The sequence below is a fragment of the Chelonoidis abingdonii genome, chromosome 3, assembly GCF_003597395.2.
Source record: "Chelonoidis abingdonii isolate Lonesome George chromosome 3, CheloAbing_2.0, whole genome shotgun sequence".
NCBI lineage: Eukaryota > Metazoa > Chordata > Testudines > Testudinidae > Chelonoidis > Chelonoidis abingdonii.
This window is the reverse complement of record NC_133771.1, coordinates 176,383,845-176,400,830: the sequence shown is the minus strand read 5'-3', so window position 1 is coordinate 176,400,830 and position 16,986 is coordinate 176,383,845. Positions and strand designations below refer to the sequence as shown.

General features: G+C 40.0%; 1 protein-coding gene across 1 annotated transcript in view; it reads left to right on the top strand.

Annotated features, from left to right (window-relative positions):
* Positions 1-11,566, top strand: part of SYT14 (synaptotagmin 14) — a 179,764-nt gene extending 168,198 nt beyond the window's left edge. The window contains exons 6-7 of the mRNA XM_032785219.2: positions 5,590-5,779; positions 10,606-11,566. Coding sequence (XP_032641110.2) covers positions 5,590-5,779; positions 10,606-10,919 — 504 coding nt within the window. The 3' untranslated portion in view covers positions 10,920-11,566. The remainder of the gene's footprint in view (positions 1-5,589; positions 5,780-10,605) is intronic.
* The last annotated feature ends 5,420 nt before the right edge of the window (positions 11,567-16,986 follow it).

Genomic DNA, 16,986 nt, shown 5'->3' with positions numbered 1-16,986 from the left:
GGCTTTTCTGGCCCACGTGCCAATCCAGGAGATCTGCAGAGACGCAACTTGGTCATCAGTAAACACTTTTGCTTCATGCTATGCCATCGTCCAGCAGGCCAGAGACGATGCGGCGTTTGGTGGAGCGGTCCTACTATCCATGTCACTTCACTCTGACCCCACCACCTAGGTAAGGGTTGTGAGTCACCTAATTGGAACTGATATGAGAAAGCACTCGAAGAAAAAAAAACGGTTGCTCACCTTTGTAACTGTTGTTCTTCGAGATGTGTTGCTCATATCCGTTCTAAACCTGCCTCCTTCCCCTCTGTCGGCGTGGCCAGCAAGAGAGAACTGAGGGGGCGCTGGATCGGCTGGGGTATATATCAAGCACCATAAAGGTACCATTCCAGGGGGCTCCACAGCTGACCCACCAGGTGTTGCTAGTATAAAAATTCTCCAATGACCGTGCATGTGGCACGCACACACCTAATTGGAATGGATATGAGCAACACATCTTGAAGAACAACAGTTACAAAGAAGAGCAACTGATTTTTCCATGACTTCGAGTCCATCAGCATTGATGCATTTTCATCTGCTCTCAGCCTTCTCCTCCCTGTCCTCTGTTCCCTTTCTTCTATTGATGTGGTTGTTGATTGTCTCCACGCTCCACCCTTCTTCTCCTTTGTCTCTTTGGCCTCTGTCTCCCATCACAAGGTCCATCCTGCCTTGGCTCACCCCCAGCATCCGCTGCCTCCACTTCTGCTATCACACTGTAGAGTTTCTATGCAAATCCTGTGACCAGGCTGACTTCGTCCACTACAGATTTGTTCTCTTCATCAGTTCTGCCATCTTGCTAGATAAGCAGCTCTACTTCTCCAACATAATTTAATCCCATGCCCACAATCCCAGTCATTTTTTGCTATCTTTGATTCAGTCCTCAAACATTCCCCTCCTCCTGTCTCCGTGTCTCTCTCTGCACAGAATCTCATTAATTTCTTCAAAGAGAAAACTGACAAAATATGACATGATTCTCCCTCCCTTTGGTTTCCCTTCCTTTTCCCTCCTACAACTCTCTTCCTCCTCCACAGTAACAGACACAGTGTTTTTTCATCTGCTCTCCTCCTCTTCTAACACTTCCACTTGCCTCAGTGAGCCCATCCCATCCCATCTCATCTCATCTCCTGATCTCCCTTGCTCCCACTCTCATACGCTATATTACTCTTCTCTTTAATCTCTCACTCTCCTTGGCTCTTCCCCTCACAATATAAACATTCTTTAATCTTTTCCTTTTTAAAACAAAGCCATCCTTGACCTCACTTACCTCCAACTACTGCCCCCTCTCCCTTTCATCTCTAATCTCTTTGAATGCACTGTCTACAATCATTGTCTGCAGTCCCTCTCCTCAAGTTCTGTCCTAGATTCCCACCATTCATTTCCGCTTCTTGCACTCCACTGAAATGGCTCTCGCTAAAGTCTATAATTACCTCTTCCTGGCCAAAGCTCAGAACCAGTACTCCATTCTTGTTCTCCTTGACCTGTTGGTTATCTTTCATACTAATGACCATGGCTGCCTTCTTGACATTTTGTTCTCCCTTGGTTTCCATGATTCTGTCCTCTCCTGATTCTCCTTCTATCTCTCTAATTGCTCCTTCAATGTATTCTTAGGAGAATCCTCTTCATCACCCTCGCACCTCCTGTGCGTGTTCTGTAGGGCTCTGTCCTTGGTTACCTTCTCTTCTCCGTCTATATCTTATCTCTCATAATCTCATCTGCAAACACAAATTCACCTACCATCTCTATTCTGATGACTCACAGATCTCTCTCTCTACTCCCAGACCTGTCTCCTTCTGTCCAAACTAAAATCTTGACCTGTCTCTCTGACATCTCCTCATGGATGTCTAACTGTGTGCCCAAGCTCAACATGGCTAAACTGAGCTCTTTATCTCCCTGTCATGGTATCTAGCCCCAATCTGAACCTTAGAGCTCAAAAAAATGGGGTACCAGCATGAATTCCTCTAAGCTTAATTACCAGCTTAGATCTGATAAGCTGCCACCAATCAGGACTTAGAGTGCCTGATGAACTCTAGTCTCCCCAAAACCTTCCCTGGGGACCCCAAGACCCAAATTCCTTGAGTCTCACAACAAAGGGGATAAAACTATTTCCCTTCCCCCTCTTTCTTCCTCCAGATCTTTCCCACCCTGAGGTACCACAGAGTCACCGTGAATTCAAACTTCTTGAATCACAACACAGAAATCAGGTTTTTTCCTTCCCCCTTCTCCCGCCTCCCAGGCTTGTCCCCTGGTTATCCTGGAGAGATGACAGATTCAAGCTGCCATGATCTAAAACACAGAGGAAATTCACCGTTCCTCCCCCGCACTCCTCCTTCTCCCCCAAATTCCCTGGTGAGTACAGACTCAGTTCTTGCTTAACAAGAGGGAAAAAATTAATCAGGTCTTAAAGAGAAAAACGTTTTAATAGAAAGAGCCAGGGACGAATAAAACAATCACTGTAAATCAGGATGGAATTTTACGGGTCTTTTCAGCTTATAGAACCTGGAGAAAAAGCCTCCTCAGCCAGAAATACCATTTGAAATACTTCCAGCCAAATACACGTTAAAACTCTACCAGCCAGATACACATTTGCAAATAAAGAAAACCAATTAAAAAGACTAAACCACCTTTCTACTTGCACTTACTACTTGAACAGAAAATTAGAGCCTGTAGTACATCCAGTCACTCTCAGATCCCAGAGAGAACAACAGACAAAGAAGAGAACACACAAAGGCTTCCCTCCACCGAGGTTTGAAAGTATCTTGTCTCCTGATTGGTCCTCTGGTCAGGTGTTGCAGGTCACTGTTTGTTAACCCTTTACAGGTGAAAGAGACATTAACCCTTAGCTCTCTGTTTGTGACACTCCCGCTCCCCAAGTCCTCTCCCCACTCTTTCTCAATTACTGTCAACAACATCACCATTCTGCCTGTCACTCAGTGATCTTCGTCTTGGACCTCTCTCTAGGTACTCATATCCAGGTAATGTCTAAATCTTGCAGATTTTTTCTGAGTAATATCTCTAAGATATGGTCTTACCAATCCATCCACACAGCTAAACTCTCATCCAGGCTCTCATCATCTGCCATCTGAATTACTGCAACATCCTTGTCTCTGGCTCTGACAAATGCAGCCTTGCCCCACTCATATCCTTTAAGAATGCTGCTGCAAAAACATTTTCCTACCCCATCATTTTTACCACGGGCATCCCTCCATTTGAAAGGGACTCCAGAAAACATACCTCATCCTCCTCCTTCGGATCCCTCCTTAAAACTCTCCATTGCCTTGATGCCTACAAAAACTTGACAACGGTTAGGCTGCTGATAGGCTCACACCACTGCCTATTATACTGACCGTTATATGGGTATATCTGTCATGCAATCATGGGGTGTAATTCCAGCTTAAGTAGACAAACTGAATAAGCTCAACAGAGAGAAAATATATGTAGTTTTAACAGCTGTGAAAAATTGTTCTTGTGTGCCATGCCTGCAGTTATGAAAACACATTATAAAAACCGACTGGCCGAACCTTGATTTTATCCATTTCTTGACAGCCAGCACTTTTGGAATGTACAGTGTACACCGTGCTTGCTGGAGCTGAGTCATGTTCCTTTTCAGCTTTCCACTTTGTACTTCGTAGTTTAGGTTGAGGAATGTGGGTTTTTTATTTGCTTATACCAAAGAAGCAGAGAGTAAATGCAATTTAAAAAATACTGCATAGCTCATTTTCAGCCCTAAATAATGAGCATTGGGAGAAATTATCAAAGGCTGAAAATACAAATTTGGATGGTTCAGGGGACTGGGATCTGAAGATTTGGGTTAGAACCTTCTCCAGCAGGAATGTATTTGGTAACACCATTATGCATTCACATATAAGATCTGGAATTCTTGGAATAAGCTTTGGAAAGCTTGTATCATCCTTACATTTATTTGAACGTATTGTTTTTGTTGACGAGAATTAGGACAAGGGTTCCATTTCAAATGCAATCTCCTAGACTAAACTAATACCTGTGCTATAATTTGGTCTTCTGTATTTCATTCATGCTTCATGATTAAAGTAAAATTTTCATTTGTTTTTAAGATTGACCTAGGCCAGGGATGGTCCCAGACTTGATCTCATTGTCCCTTACCACCAATTTCTAGAAAGGGTATGGATGTGTTGAACACTGGAGAAGTAACCACCTCGAAGAACAATGGATCCATTTCTCTTCCTTCAATCCCTCCCCCAGCAACTCCTTTAAATAATATTGAGTCTGAAAGAAGCCAGCTCAAATTCTCTTTGACTGAGGAAAAGGCGTGTACAACTTACAGGCCTCTGGGTAGACAGATTTGTGCCAGCGCCCTGTAAATAGCAGTGTAGATATTATGGTTCTGATGGAGATTTGGGCTAGCTGCCTGAGCTCAGACCCAAAGGTCTGTGTCAGTGGGCATGATCTTAGGTGACTAGCCCAAATCTCTACCTGAATGGCAGTGTCCATACCGCTATTTTTAGTGTGCTAGCTTGAGTCCTGCTAGTGCAAGTCAGTCTACCCAGGCTGGAAGGCTCACTTCCAGCTGCAGGGTAGACAGACCCTTAGGATCTTTGAGGGAGGATTTTAAAGAAGTAAATTGGGCATTTTAAATTCTCTCCACAGCTTCCAAGCAAATAGCATTTGGGCCAAATACAACCCAGAGCCTTGTTTACATTAGAGTTACTATACGCACATAGTCCCCAGAGTAGGAAGTCCACCGGGGCAATAACTGTGATAGTGTAAAGTAGCTTTCTTTTGCTGGGGGAAGGGGCTGAAAGGGGCCAAGGTGGGTGTGAGCAGCCTGGATCAAGATGCAATACAGTCATAATGGCTGGGAGATGTGCATCCTCTTAGAGGCTCCCATGGTGGAAATTAAAGCTTCCTCCCTGCAGGAACCCAGGTGGAGGACATTAGATCACTGCTTGCCCACCCTTGACATTACTTTCCCTCCCTGCCACTCAGGGCACAGAGGCCTGTTACATTCCATATGCCTGCCTCAATTAATCTGCCCTACCAAACAAACTGGTTCTTGGCAGTGTGTGCTTGTGTTTGTTTCTCCGCGTGTCTTTAACTGTATGCTCATGAGTTTTCAATCTGGCAAATAACCTTTACAAAGGAGAAATAAAAATTGTGTTCTAAGTTCAAATGGTGATTTCTTTCTATGGAAAAAACAGCAGATATCCTAGGTTTAGTAGGCTCTTAGATGCCAACAAAGTACACTGTATGTCTCATCTTATAAATTCAAGTAAGTAAAGACCCTAAATACTGTGTTTGTGTTGGTCCTTTTATTCTTCCTGACTCGTTGATAATGAAAACACAATATTAATAATAACTTTGTCTCCAGATTGCTTTATTCTTTGTTACCTCAAGTGTATATCTAAACACAAATATACTAAAGGACTACAGTTCTCATCTGGTGCATAAGGAGTTTAGGCATGCAGCTCCTGTTATTGTTAAAGTTGCTTGCCTAATTCCCTAAGTGCTACACTAAAAATTGATCTCCAGTAGCTTCACTCTGTAAAACACATCAAAATATTTTTTTTCTGCTTACAGGGCTGTGACTCTCAAATAAGCATGTCAGAAATGTCCTGCAGTGAAAGTACCTCCTCTTGTCACTCCCTGGTACATGGCTCAGCTCCAGAAATCCTCATCGGCCTACTTTATAATGCCACAACTGGAAGACTATCAGCAGAAGTGATAAAAGGCAGCCACTTCAAAAATTTGGCAGCAAACAGACCACCCAGTGAGTGATAATCTTTTTTTTTTTTTTTTTAATCCTAATACTTCTGCACTTGTGGGGCTCTCAGTGGTGGGAACTTCAATCGTATCATTTAGTCTTACCCAGTCAAACTGAAATAGAGCAATCATCAACTAATCTGTTTCATGTTTTATATTTCTAGTCAGCTGGGAAATAGCAAAAATCTAAATTTCAAAATATTAGTTATAAGTTGACAAGACTGTTTTAATTTTTCATGATGACTGACTAATAAATTACCTTTATTATAATGATTAATCGCTAAACTATTAATGCCTCTCATCACAGACCAGAAATAAAAAGTTACAGTTTTAAAAGAAAAAGTATGTGCCAACTAACATTAGTGTAAATATAGTGAAGCTATTGCTGTTACTAGGGGACTGATGCTACAGTGTTTTTAATTGTGTATGAGCTTGTGTATGTATGTGATATACTTGGAAAATATATTTAACTTTGGAAATCTCAGAGAAGACAATCGAAGACAAATTCTAGCCTTTGCCAAGTGATGCAGTACAGCTCACCACTTAAATTGGAAAATTCATCATTGGATGGAGCTAGGAAAACTTTTTCATTCTAACGTAGTCTGCAAAATGTACTCAAACTCAACCTTGGTTTGAAATGAACCTGTGTCTTAAAATAGCTCCAAATTTTCTAAGTTTGTATTTTGAGTTTGAGCATAATTTGCTGAAATAAGACACATGGAATAAGACGATGGTATTTTTCCTCTGTCTAGTGTTCCCAATTTTGGTTGGATGTATTCCTGGACGTTTCCTTACATGACATAATCTTTAATTACAGATTAATCTTAAATTCCTGGAGACTCCAGGACAATCCTACCTCCGTCCCTGACTGGTTGCTCCTTCTCATGTGATGTGGAGAATAAGCCCAGCTAATCAGAATCCATTTTTTATTTGGTTCCTTTGTGATTCCATTCTAATTCTTTGATCCAACTTGGCAAAATTCAGTAGGTATCTGCCTCACTCAAGCAGGTTATAGCCAAATATGTCTGGAGGCTCTGACCTTGGCCACATTATTCCCCAATCTAAGTTCCCTCTAAACTGCGCGGCTACACAGCTGCCTATTAAGCGCTGTGCAGGCGCTCAGGGCTGCAGCAGGTAGAGATGCCTGTGTCCAAGCCACAGACCTGCCCCAGCTCTGATCCAGCCCAGCCCCAAACCTGCTGTGGCTGGGGGACAGGCGCCCCCTCCCCTCCAACCCAGCCCAGACCTGCCCCAGACCTGCAGCGGCCAAGGAAGAGGCGCTTCTCCTCTCCAGCCCAGGTGTTGCTGCAGGGAGAAAGAGCTGTTGGGGGAGTTCTCTCTCCCCATCATTGCCCTGGGAAGCCCCACTGCACCCCAAACTCACCTCATCCCCACTCCAGGGCCCGCACCCACAGCCAGAACTCTCATCCCCCCAACACCCCAACCCTCTGTCCCAGCCCTGAGCCCCCTCCCACACTCCGAACCACTCAGCCCCACCCCACCACATGAATTTTGTTATGTGCACCAATATGGAGGTGATGTGTCAGATATCACCTCCATATTGGTGCACATAACAAAATTCATTCCACACATGGCTGGGGAAAATTGGAGGGAACAGTGTCCCCAATCTGCAATTTTCCTACCGTTTTGCAGGCTTACTTGGCAGGCTGTCTACATTAAAAAAGCTGTTTTCATATCCTGCCCATCTCTGGGATTCTCTTCTTTAGCAGCTAAGTCAGGAATGGGACACCAAGGCTTGAGACTCTCTCCTTTCCGTTCCCTGGCTCTTTACTTATCCCATTCATTACCTTTGTCTCAGCCTTCTCCTCCATCTCCCTCTCTGAATATCTTTCTGCAGGGATGGAGCTGAACTTGGTGGTCATGGCTGGAGAAGGGTATGGCATAATCTTAGCTCCCCTTGTGTTGCCAAGCAGCAGCTCCAGACACATCTCTTTGGAGTAAAAAAACTAATAGAGATTGGGGATTAGAGAGATGGGAAAAGCTGAAGGAAGAGAGAGCAAGAAAGAGAGATGGAGAAACATGAAGGACCCAAAGACCCCAGAAGAGGGAGAAGAGCAGAAAATGCATGGAGAGATGGGGCTCTCACAGGCAAGAGAGATGAGTGTGGAGAGGGACAATGGAAGTTTGAGTGATGGGATGGAGGTGGAGATGTGAGAATCAAGGTAGGGGAGAGATGACTCTGGGTTCCCGTAGAGAAGAAAGAAGAGGTAGCTGCCCCTGAAGGTGCCGAAGAGAGGGAATAAGCTACAGTTTCCTGTAATACATTAGTGTACAAATTTTATGCAAATTAGATCTTGTGGGGTTTTTTTATTTTATTTTATTATTTCTAGCAAGTCTGGCAGTGTCCTAATATTCTACTTTCATTCATTTCCCAGTTATTGGGAATTACCTTATTATTTTATATTTTGATTAGTAATGAGGGCCTAATTCTATATGTGCAAACATGAGATCAGAGTTCTGTTGTTTCCATAAAGCTGAGATGTAATCTAATTTCTAGTTCTGATATGAGTGCTAAAACACTCATGATCCCATAGAATCCCAGTTTCACCCATGGATCACAATGAGATTCACCTGTGAAAAGTAAGATTTTGTTCAGACATGACCCTTTTTGTAGATAAGGGATTGTGAACCCATGTAAATTGGGGGAAGTCCTTTCAAACCAAATCTGGAAAGGTTCCTGCATCTCTATTACTGTTATTAGAGTTGTAGTGAACTCATCAAGCTACAGACTGACCTATCTAACGATCAGAGTTTGGAATTTGACCTGATATAATATCTATAGTATAATTATCACTATAGTGTGATGAAGATGAGTGTACTAATCCTGATGAACTTTTATGTATTTTTAAAATTCCATTATAATTTAAAATGTTAAAGTAATGCATAAACTTTCATGTAATAATTGTGTGCATTAGTTTTAATTAATGAATTTTTTAAATTTTAAACTAGAGATGGACCCATATTTGAATCCCAGGTCTGAGCATCTGTGAACTTTCCAGAAGTTTAGATCAGTTTCACTTTGTGATTCAACTTCATCTCTGCTTCAAACAGTCACAAAGTAACATTAAATATAATAACTGACCAAAATAATTATACATTTATAGGATTAACTTTTCAGGTCAATAATCTTTCATCCTATAATTTGTAATATACTGAGCATAATTACTGTGTGTAGTCTTACTTAATATGCTGGAGTTTGCATGAAAAAGCGTAAGGTTTGATAAAGAAAATAGAGTGATATCAGCCTAGTCTTTTGTAACCTGATCACTTGCATGATTCGTTCTATGTTCAATGTGCTTTAAATCCAATAACTATTAATATTAAGATCTCCCGCTATTTAAGCAGTGTAATTTTTTCGTAATGATTACACAATGAATGTACAAAATTCTCATTTCATTAAATTTTACCCAACAATCTTTTTGTTCAATCCTCTATTTGAACAGAACTGCTAAGGTTTTGTGTTCTTCCGCTCCAGTGAACAGTGTTTCCTCTTAAACTTTAACCATTGACCCTCTCTCACCAAACTATTGACATCTGGTCATTATTTCTTTTACTGCTTTCCACCCCCTGTTGTCAGACGGACTGTTCTGTTGTCTAAAACACTTGATAGGTGGACAGGTTTATATAATCCGAGGTGAGTTCCTGTAGAGACTAATTGGATGTTGTCTTTTTCATGCAAAAGAAAACTTGCCAGCAGTAAAGCTGTCCACGGCTGTCCACCATGTTAGTTTCCAAAATGTACATTTATTATCTGTGGCACTCTTAAAAGCAGTGGTAGCACTTATCTCTGATTATGGATGATGGTATTTCAGAGTATCTAAAAAGTGAAAACATGCAATGAGCCTCTTTTTTGCACAAGCTCTTATCTTTTAATAATCTTGTCATATATACAATAGGAATATAAAAGTAGATTTTTTTCAGACAATTGTATATTTCTTAAAATGAGTAACAACTTTATGAAATACAAATGCTATATACGGTATGCAGGTGTTATGACAAACAAGAAAAAATACAGTTTTAAAAATAAAAGGCTTATCACTCAAATACTAAAAATCATGGTGTGTTAAAATGCATTTTACAGTATATATTTTAAACATTGCATCAGCATTTTGAAAGTACTTCCTAAAGCACTAGGCAAGCCACATCTTAGAGAACCATGTTAAATTGTGCAAAGATAATTTATTTTCTCTCAAAAATGCATTAAATGTAATCTTGCATGAAACTAGGAACTATAAAAGAGACTTAATCTGTTTTGTAAATATTCATTTGGCTACATTTTGGTCTTTAAATGTAAACAGAATCAAAAAGCCTTAAGTAAGAAACCACATCCATGCAGAGATTTTTTTTTAAGCATTTCATTCTTAGCTGTTTTGATGTCATTGCTGCACACCAACATTCATTTTTCCTCTTCATTAGTTGTCTTCATTCCACTTCGTGTGTTCTTATTTTCTGAAAACTCAGTGATATGCTTTACAGTGTTGTGGCTAGTTGAAGCTTGCTAAGTGTTAATGCTATTCAAGTCTGCTTTGTGTACAGATGTCGGGGGTGGTGGGGAAGAGAAGGATTATGAGGAATACCTTTAACTAAACTCATTAACTCAGTGAAAATACCAGCTATGTCATTAGCGCAATACAAATATTTTTGCTTACTTATCATCTTCTTCACATTATAACTATTTATTTCCAAACTGAGCTATGTTCAATCAACATGGTATACATCATATCCTTATGTAGTATGTTGTTATATATCTCATTAGCAAAAAGTCCTAGTCTAACACACAGCTAACATTCCAAAATGTCATTTATTTTGTAGATACATATGTTAAATTAACACTGCTGAATTCCATGGGTCAGGAGATGTCCAAGTGCAAGACATCCATCCGCCGAGGGCAGCCCAATCCAGTATACAAAGAAACCTTCATTTTTCAAGTGGCACTATTTCAGCTTTCAGATGTGACGCTCATACTGTCTGTGTATAATAAACGCAGCATGAAACGAAAAGAGATGATAGGCTGGATTTCTCTAGGTCTTAACAGCTCGGGAGAAGAGGAGCTAAATCACTGGACTGAAATGAAGGAATCAAAAGGACAACAAATCTGCAGATGGCACTCATTACTAGAGTCTTAACAGGTGGTACCAAGGGTCAGTTGTGGTTCCAAGGAGTTCCATGTTTAACAGGACTGTCCCTTAGTCACCACCAAGAGATTTGTTATGGAAGTAACAAATTCAACATTCCACCTTAAAAATGCACAGTGTGCGATGGAGCAGAACATTTGACACATTTTCTTCAATTCATTTGTCAGACACCTCACTAGTGTCAGATTAAACCTTTCTGTACACAGATGAGATAGCAATCACTCCATCCCCTTGATGCATTCAATACTGTTTGGTTTGGGCTTATTTTCTATTTAGCAATTCAAATATATTTTATGTAAAAATCCCCAAATTATTATAAAATCCTCCTATCATGTTGGGGTTTTTTAGTGCTCTTATATTTTTAGTTTCTGACCTGCCAACATCCTGATTAAGGGACACTGGCCTTTAATACAAGAAACAAATTATTAAACTGTGAAACAAGAAAACCAAACAACAACAAAAAATCACTACCACTTGGGAAGAAAGCTTAATATTGAATATATTGTTATTTTAGATTGATTTTGTTTTTTAGGCACTTAGTTGCATTAACTTCATTTCTGATGTGAAATTAGTCTGAAAAACTCTAGGACTCAGTAAAATCAGGTGAACTTTGACATAAATGTTTCTTCAATCTGTGACAGGAACAAGCTCCACATTGTGGCATAAATTGGGTTTTTCCCCATTTGCCTGTGCTTCTGCCTAACCCAAAGAGACCAGATCACTGTTCTGGTCCCTTGCAAGTCTGTTTAGACAGGTTGTACTGTAAAACTATGTAACTTTCTGTTGAAAGCACTTCCTGTATTCATGTATTCCAATATAGGAAGCTCATAGAGCACGAGTTTACTAAAAATATCTTTTCATTAAACCAATTGATATGCATTTCTTTAAAATGTCAATATTGTGAAGATTATGTTGAAAGATCACAAAAGAAACAGTAGCAGTTAAACTGCTAAGGCAAAGGACCAATTCTATGACTTTGGGGAAAAGAAAGATGTTTTTGTTTCCATGGCTGGTCATAAGAATTACAGTTTCAAGAGCCATAATTTCTCGTCTTGTTGCTGGAGGAGGAATACAGGGGATCTAGAAGAGAGTTATTTCCTCTCTATTTTCCGGGTGGCACAGAGAAATAGGGCTAACCCATGAGTTGTCAGGGCTTGCATGGAACATTGAACTCCCAAATGTATGAGTCCGTTTGCTCTGCATGTATTTAAGGCTGGCATGGTTGGCTTCATAGCAATGTCATGGTTAAAAAAAAAAAAAGCTGTAGCGTAATGGACAAATTTTCCCTTTGGATATATACCCACAACTTCCACCGACATCAGGGAAATATGTGTGTATGTGTAGCTGAGGTTTGGGCCTAAATACCGTAAGTACAGTACAGTCTCACTAATTGACGCTGGCCACCAGATCCAGTTCAGATTACTAAATATTGTGGATGACTGAATAAGTAATGACACTGTTTTTTAAAAAAAGTCAGGATTCTAAAAATGGATTTTTTTATATATTACAATAATTTTCATTTCATCTTAATTGCTACTCTACATACCGCAGTTTATTTCTTATTTCTTAATGAAGTCACCAGTGCAGCATTCACTGAGAAGGAGAGTATGATTGCTGTATTATTTTTGGTGAGAATTACTGATGTTGTAGTGAATTTGGATAAAGAAAGAAACTCTTGTTACCTCTGAACAGTTCAAACTTTGGGATACAAAGACAGTCAGGTACTGTGTGATTGCATACAGCAAGTGTATAATGTTAGATACATCATGTGATTCTCAAATACTCACAATATTTAAATGATTTCATAACCCCTTTCCTAAGAAATCTCCAGTTACAGTTTTCAACTGACATTATTTTGTGCCTTTCATATCACACTAGTTGAAGCTGCTAATACAAACGGATAGTTGTATTTGCAGAACAGGGCCTTCAATTTTTATTGACTTAAGGATTTCTCAGAACATTGCCACAGAAATTTTCTTTCCTGTCTTGCATGTTGTTTTTATGTAAGGCACAATAAACTTCATTTTGGTAATTCAAACATCCAAGAACTTTGATTAACCAGAAACATTGTAAGTAGCGGTAGAGTATAAAGTGTTCTTTCAAGTTCTGTTTGTTGCTCAGTTTGTGAGGTGCAACATCAAACTCATAAATTCTTAAATAAAAATATGTTAATTTTATGTGCATAAGAAAAACCACTTCCATTTCTCCAGCTCATTTTGGTTTCACTTATAATAGACACACTTGTTATTTACTGAGTTACTACCAGGAAAAAAGTCATAAGTAACCAAGGGTCATAAACCACGTATATTTGTGAATATTTTGAGGCAGTCTCCTAAGATCAAATATTGTCTGTCAAGGGTTGTCTCTTGTACAGGTTTCATGTATAAAGTGATGTACAGTATTTCACAGTGACTACTGAACAAGGTAATTCCATTACAGAGCATGGGGGATATCTCAGGTCACCACAGACTATATTACAAATTAAACTTGGTGAGTCTGTAACTTGGAAAAGGAACCCAAACTACACTAAATGATGTGAGCAATCAAATTCCTTTTGAAAAGTGAGATTGTTTAGGAATGACGTTTTCATGTATTAACAATTCTGACATATAAGATATTAACATATTAATTTAGACGCATGTTGAGTACATCTAACGAGACTGTTTTTGTTAGATCATGATGCTTTTCCAACATTTTCATACATAATTTTCATAGACTTCAGATCCAACAAGTGTATCACAAAGTTAAAGGTCTTACTTATTTAGGCTCCTGCAGTATAAATGTATATGAAGAGCTTAAAGGAATTTCTAATTTTACATGGACATCATATACAGGTAATAGAATGTGGTCAAATGTTTTTGTCTTTCAAAACTAATCACATCATCATCTACTGAAATTCACGTGGGGATTTTTATAAATTGGCAGTAGAACGGGTAACTGCTATGTTGTTCTTTATTCCTAGGTCAATGTTATGACTTGTGGTTTTGCAGGTTTTTTTGTTTTGTTATTTGCTTAATGTGAATATACACTCCCATATTCTAAATCTACCTTTAGATAAAGCTTTGTGCAAACCTTACCACAGTAGCTGATGCACAGAGTCTTTTGTATGCATTCAGATAGAACAAACCTCAATCAAGTAACAGACAATCCAAAGAACAAAAACACTGGTATATAGTAAAAAGAAATCAGAACAGGGCCTTTGTGCTTGCCTCAAAATTGTGCATGATTCTATTTTCTCTTGACTTTTTCTGTTGTTCACCCTTCAGACCTCTGTTTTAAAGGTATAGTCAGCACTTACAAGAATTTATCAAATGGTTAAATTATTTTTCTCCTGTATATCAGGATTATACAGAAATTACAATCCTTGAATTGATACTGGTTTCTGATACAACACAGCAATGATATTTTTTTACCCCTTGGATTGACATAAAATATGCAAAGATTCTTTGAGAAACTACACTTAAAAGGGGTTTCTGTCTTTTCTGCAATATATATACCTATAGATTTGAAGAAAGGATTAAAATCTTCCATACTATACATGGCTCTTTGCAAAAAGGATTACAAAAGTGAAAGAGAATGATTGATTGGCTTCATACTTGAATTGCACAAAAGATTAAGGGCCAGATTGTGACCTAACAGGCCAATACAAGAGAGTATGAAGTTCCCAGGTGCAATGTTACTCCCCTGCACTGGCCAGTAATATAGAAGTGCAAGAGAGAGGACAGCTTCCTGTGCAGGTGGGTGGGGAATGGACAGAGCCTTGGCTCCATTCCCTCGTTTGCCAGCCAGAACATCTGGAATCTCTGCTCTGGGGAGAGTGAATCTGTGCCAGGTATAGGACTGGTACAGATAACTTCGTCCTGAGCAAGAGGGGACATGGCATTCGCAGTCATAGTCACAGTCTGCTCCTGCAGCAGCACATCCGTATGCTGCCCCTTTTGCTGGGCTTGTGGCAAAGCCACAATTCAGCCTTAAAGTAGGGTCTAGCTCCTTGGCTGACAGCAGCAGCTGAGGATTTGCTGGTATGCAAGAGCTATGGATTCAGCTACTTGACAAGTACAGCATCGTTTCTAAACATAATTAAAATCCTCAGAGCATATTAATAAAATGAAGTTTCAAAATACAGAGATTACTTGAAATGAAGGCATGCCCTTTTACTGGTGTCACAGGCTCTATTTAGCAACTGAACAAGTTCACAGGTTATAGTGGAGTAGGCGAGAGTACCCAAACCACTGACTAGTTTTATTGCAGGTACTGTAGAAGACAGTTTTTTAGCACTCTGGAGACTTTCATCCATAAACGATTGCAATCATTCCTATTGGCTACAATAGTGCCTGTTTTTATTATTTTCCCACCCAATGCTTTTTGGGTGGTTTCTTTTTTCCCCTACTTTGTGTTTCTGTATTAGTCAGTTCATTCTCTGTCCTCACTAAGGGGCCTGGTCCTGTGAGATGGTAGGCACCCTCAACTTCTGTTGTCCTCAGTCACTTGACTTTGAGAGTGAGAACACTCAGCACCTCTTATCACAAGGCACTGAAGTGGAGTGCAGAATAAGGCAATTAACTCAGTTTTGGGTGTTTTGCACCATTAGCATCAGTAGACAACCTTTACTCAACAAATACTATCTTTTTTTTAAAATTGTCTCCCAAACTAAAACCAAATAATTCCTGTTACCATGATTCAGTCATTCCCTTACATTATGACTAGCTTTTAGATTAGTGTTGTAAATTTCTCTTTCCTTGATCTACCCTTGTAGATTACTGCTGGTGCAATACAAAGCCACCAGAGCTTCAACAAAGACATGAAAGGATGGAATTTGGGAAAACTCTATCTTTTAATACAATAAAAACTCCCATTGACTTAATTGGGAGCAGGATCAGACTCCATAGGTATCCATCACACTTGTCTGGAGGAATGCTGTCTTGTATAAAGCAGGCCTCTAATATTATGGCTTGTCAGTAAATAGTCCTGGGGGAATTCTGCATCACTGTGCAATGCAGAATTTTGCAGAAATTAATGTTGTGCATGTAGAATTTTCTTTGCCCCTGCAGAAATGGGCTGCAGAAATATTAGCTGCCACTAGGGGCCACAAGACCGGGCAGAGCCCAGCTCACAAATAGAAGACAAGGCCTCGGAGAAGTGGGAGGGAACTGGAGGGTTTCCAGCAGCTGCAGTTCCCAGCACAGTCTGAAGGAAGGAGATGGCAGCGCACAGGAAACTCCATGCAAGCCCAGGACCCTGCATCAGGCTGTTTCTCCCTCTAGATCCCTGGGCTCTAAGAGGGTAGGATCTGTGAGTGTCTGGGCTGGGGGCCTGCAGCTGGTCTCTGGGGGCGAGGGTGTGTGAGTCGTCAGGGGGTGGCTGTGGCTGGGAGGAAGGGGATATGAGTATCTGGGCTGGGTAGGCCATGGTTGGGCTCTGGGGGAAAGGAGGTGTGAGTGTCTGGCCCCCTGACTGGGCTCTTGGGGAGGGAAAGGGGGCAGAGAAGCAGGAACTGGGAATTGTCATAGGGGTTTCTTTAACTCAGTATTCCTAGGGGGAAACTTTGTGTGTCTGTATTGTGACAGACATATTTCCTGACAGGTATTTTGAAATAAATTACCAAAATAATTGAAACTGGTATGATTATATAGTGTTATTTTGACAAATAAAATTTGCAGAATAAAATTGTGTGCAGAATTTTTAAATGTTTGGCGCAGAATTCCTCCAGGAGTAAGTAAAGCAGACTATCCTCTCTCCTTATGTTGAATTTTCAGTAACAGCTAGATATTTATATACTTTAAGGGGTCTATTCTATTGCAATGCATGCCTAACTTTTATTAATGTTAATGAGAGGAACTCGCAGACATTAACGGGAGAATAGACCCAACCCCAAAAGGGTAATAGGATCAGCAGATTAGTGCACTGATATAGCATGGTACCTGTAACACAACCAAATGTGATTTCAATTATGAATGGAGGCAAAAGTCAATTATCAGGAGACAGTTTGAGTCTCAAATTTAAGTATTTAAATAATTTTTCTCTCTCCTCTTTGATTCTGTTTGTTCCAACTTGTGGA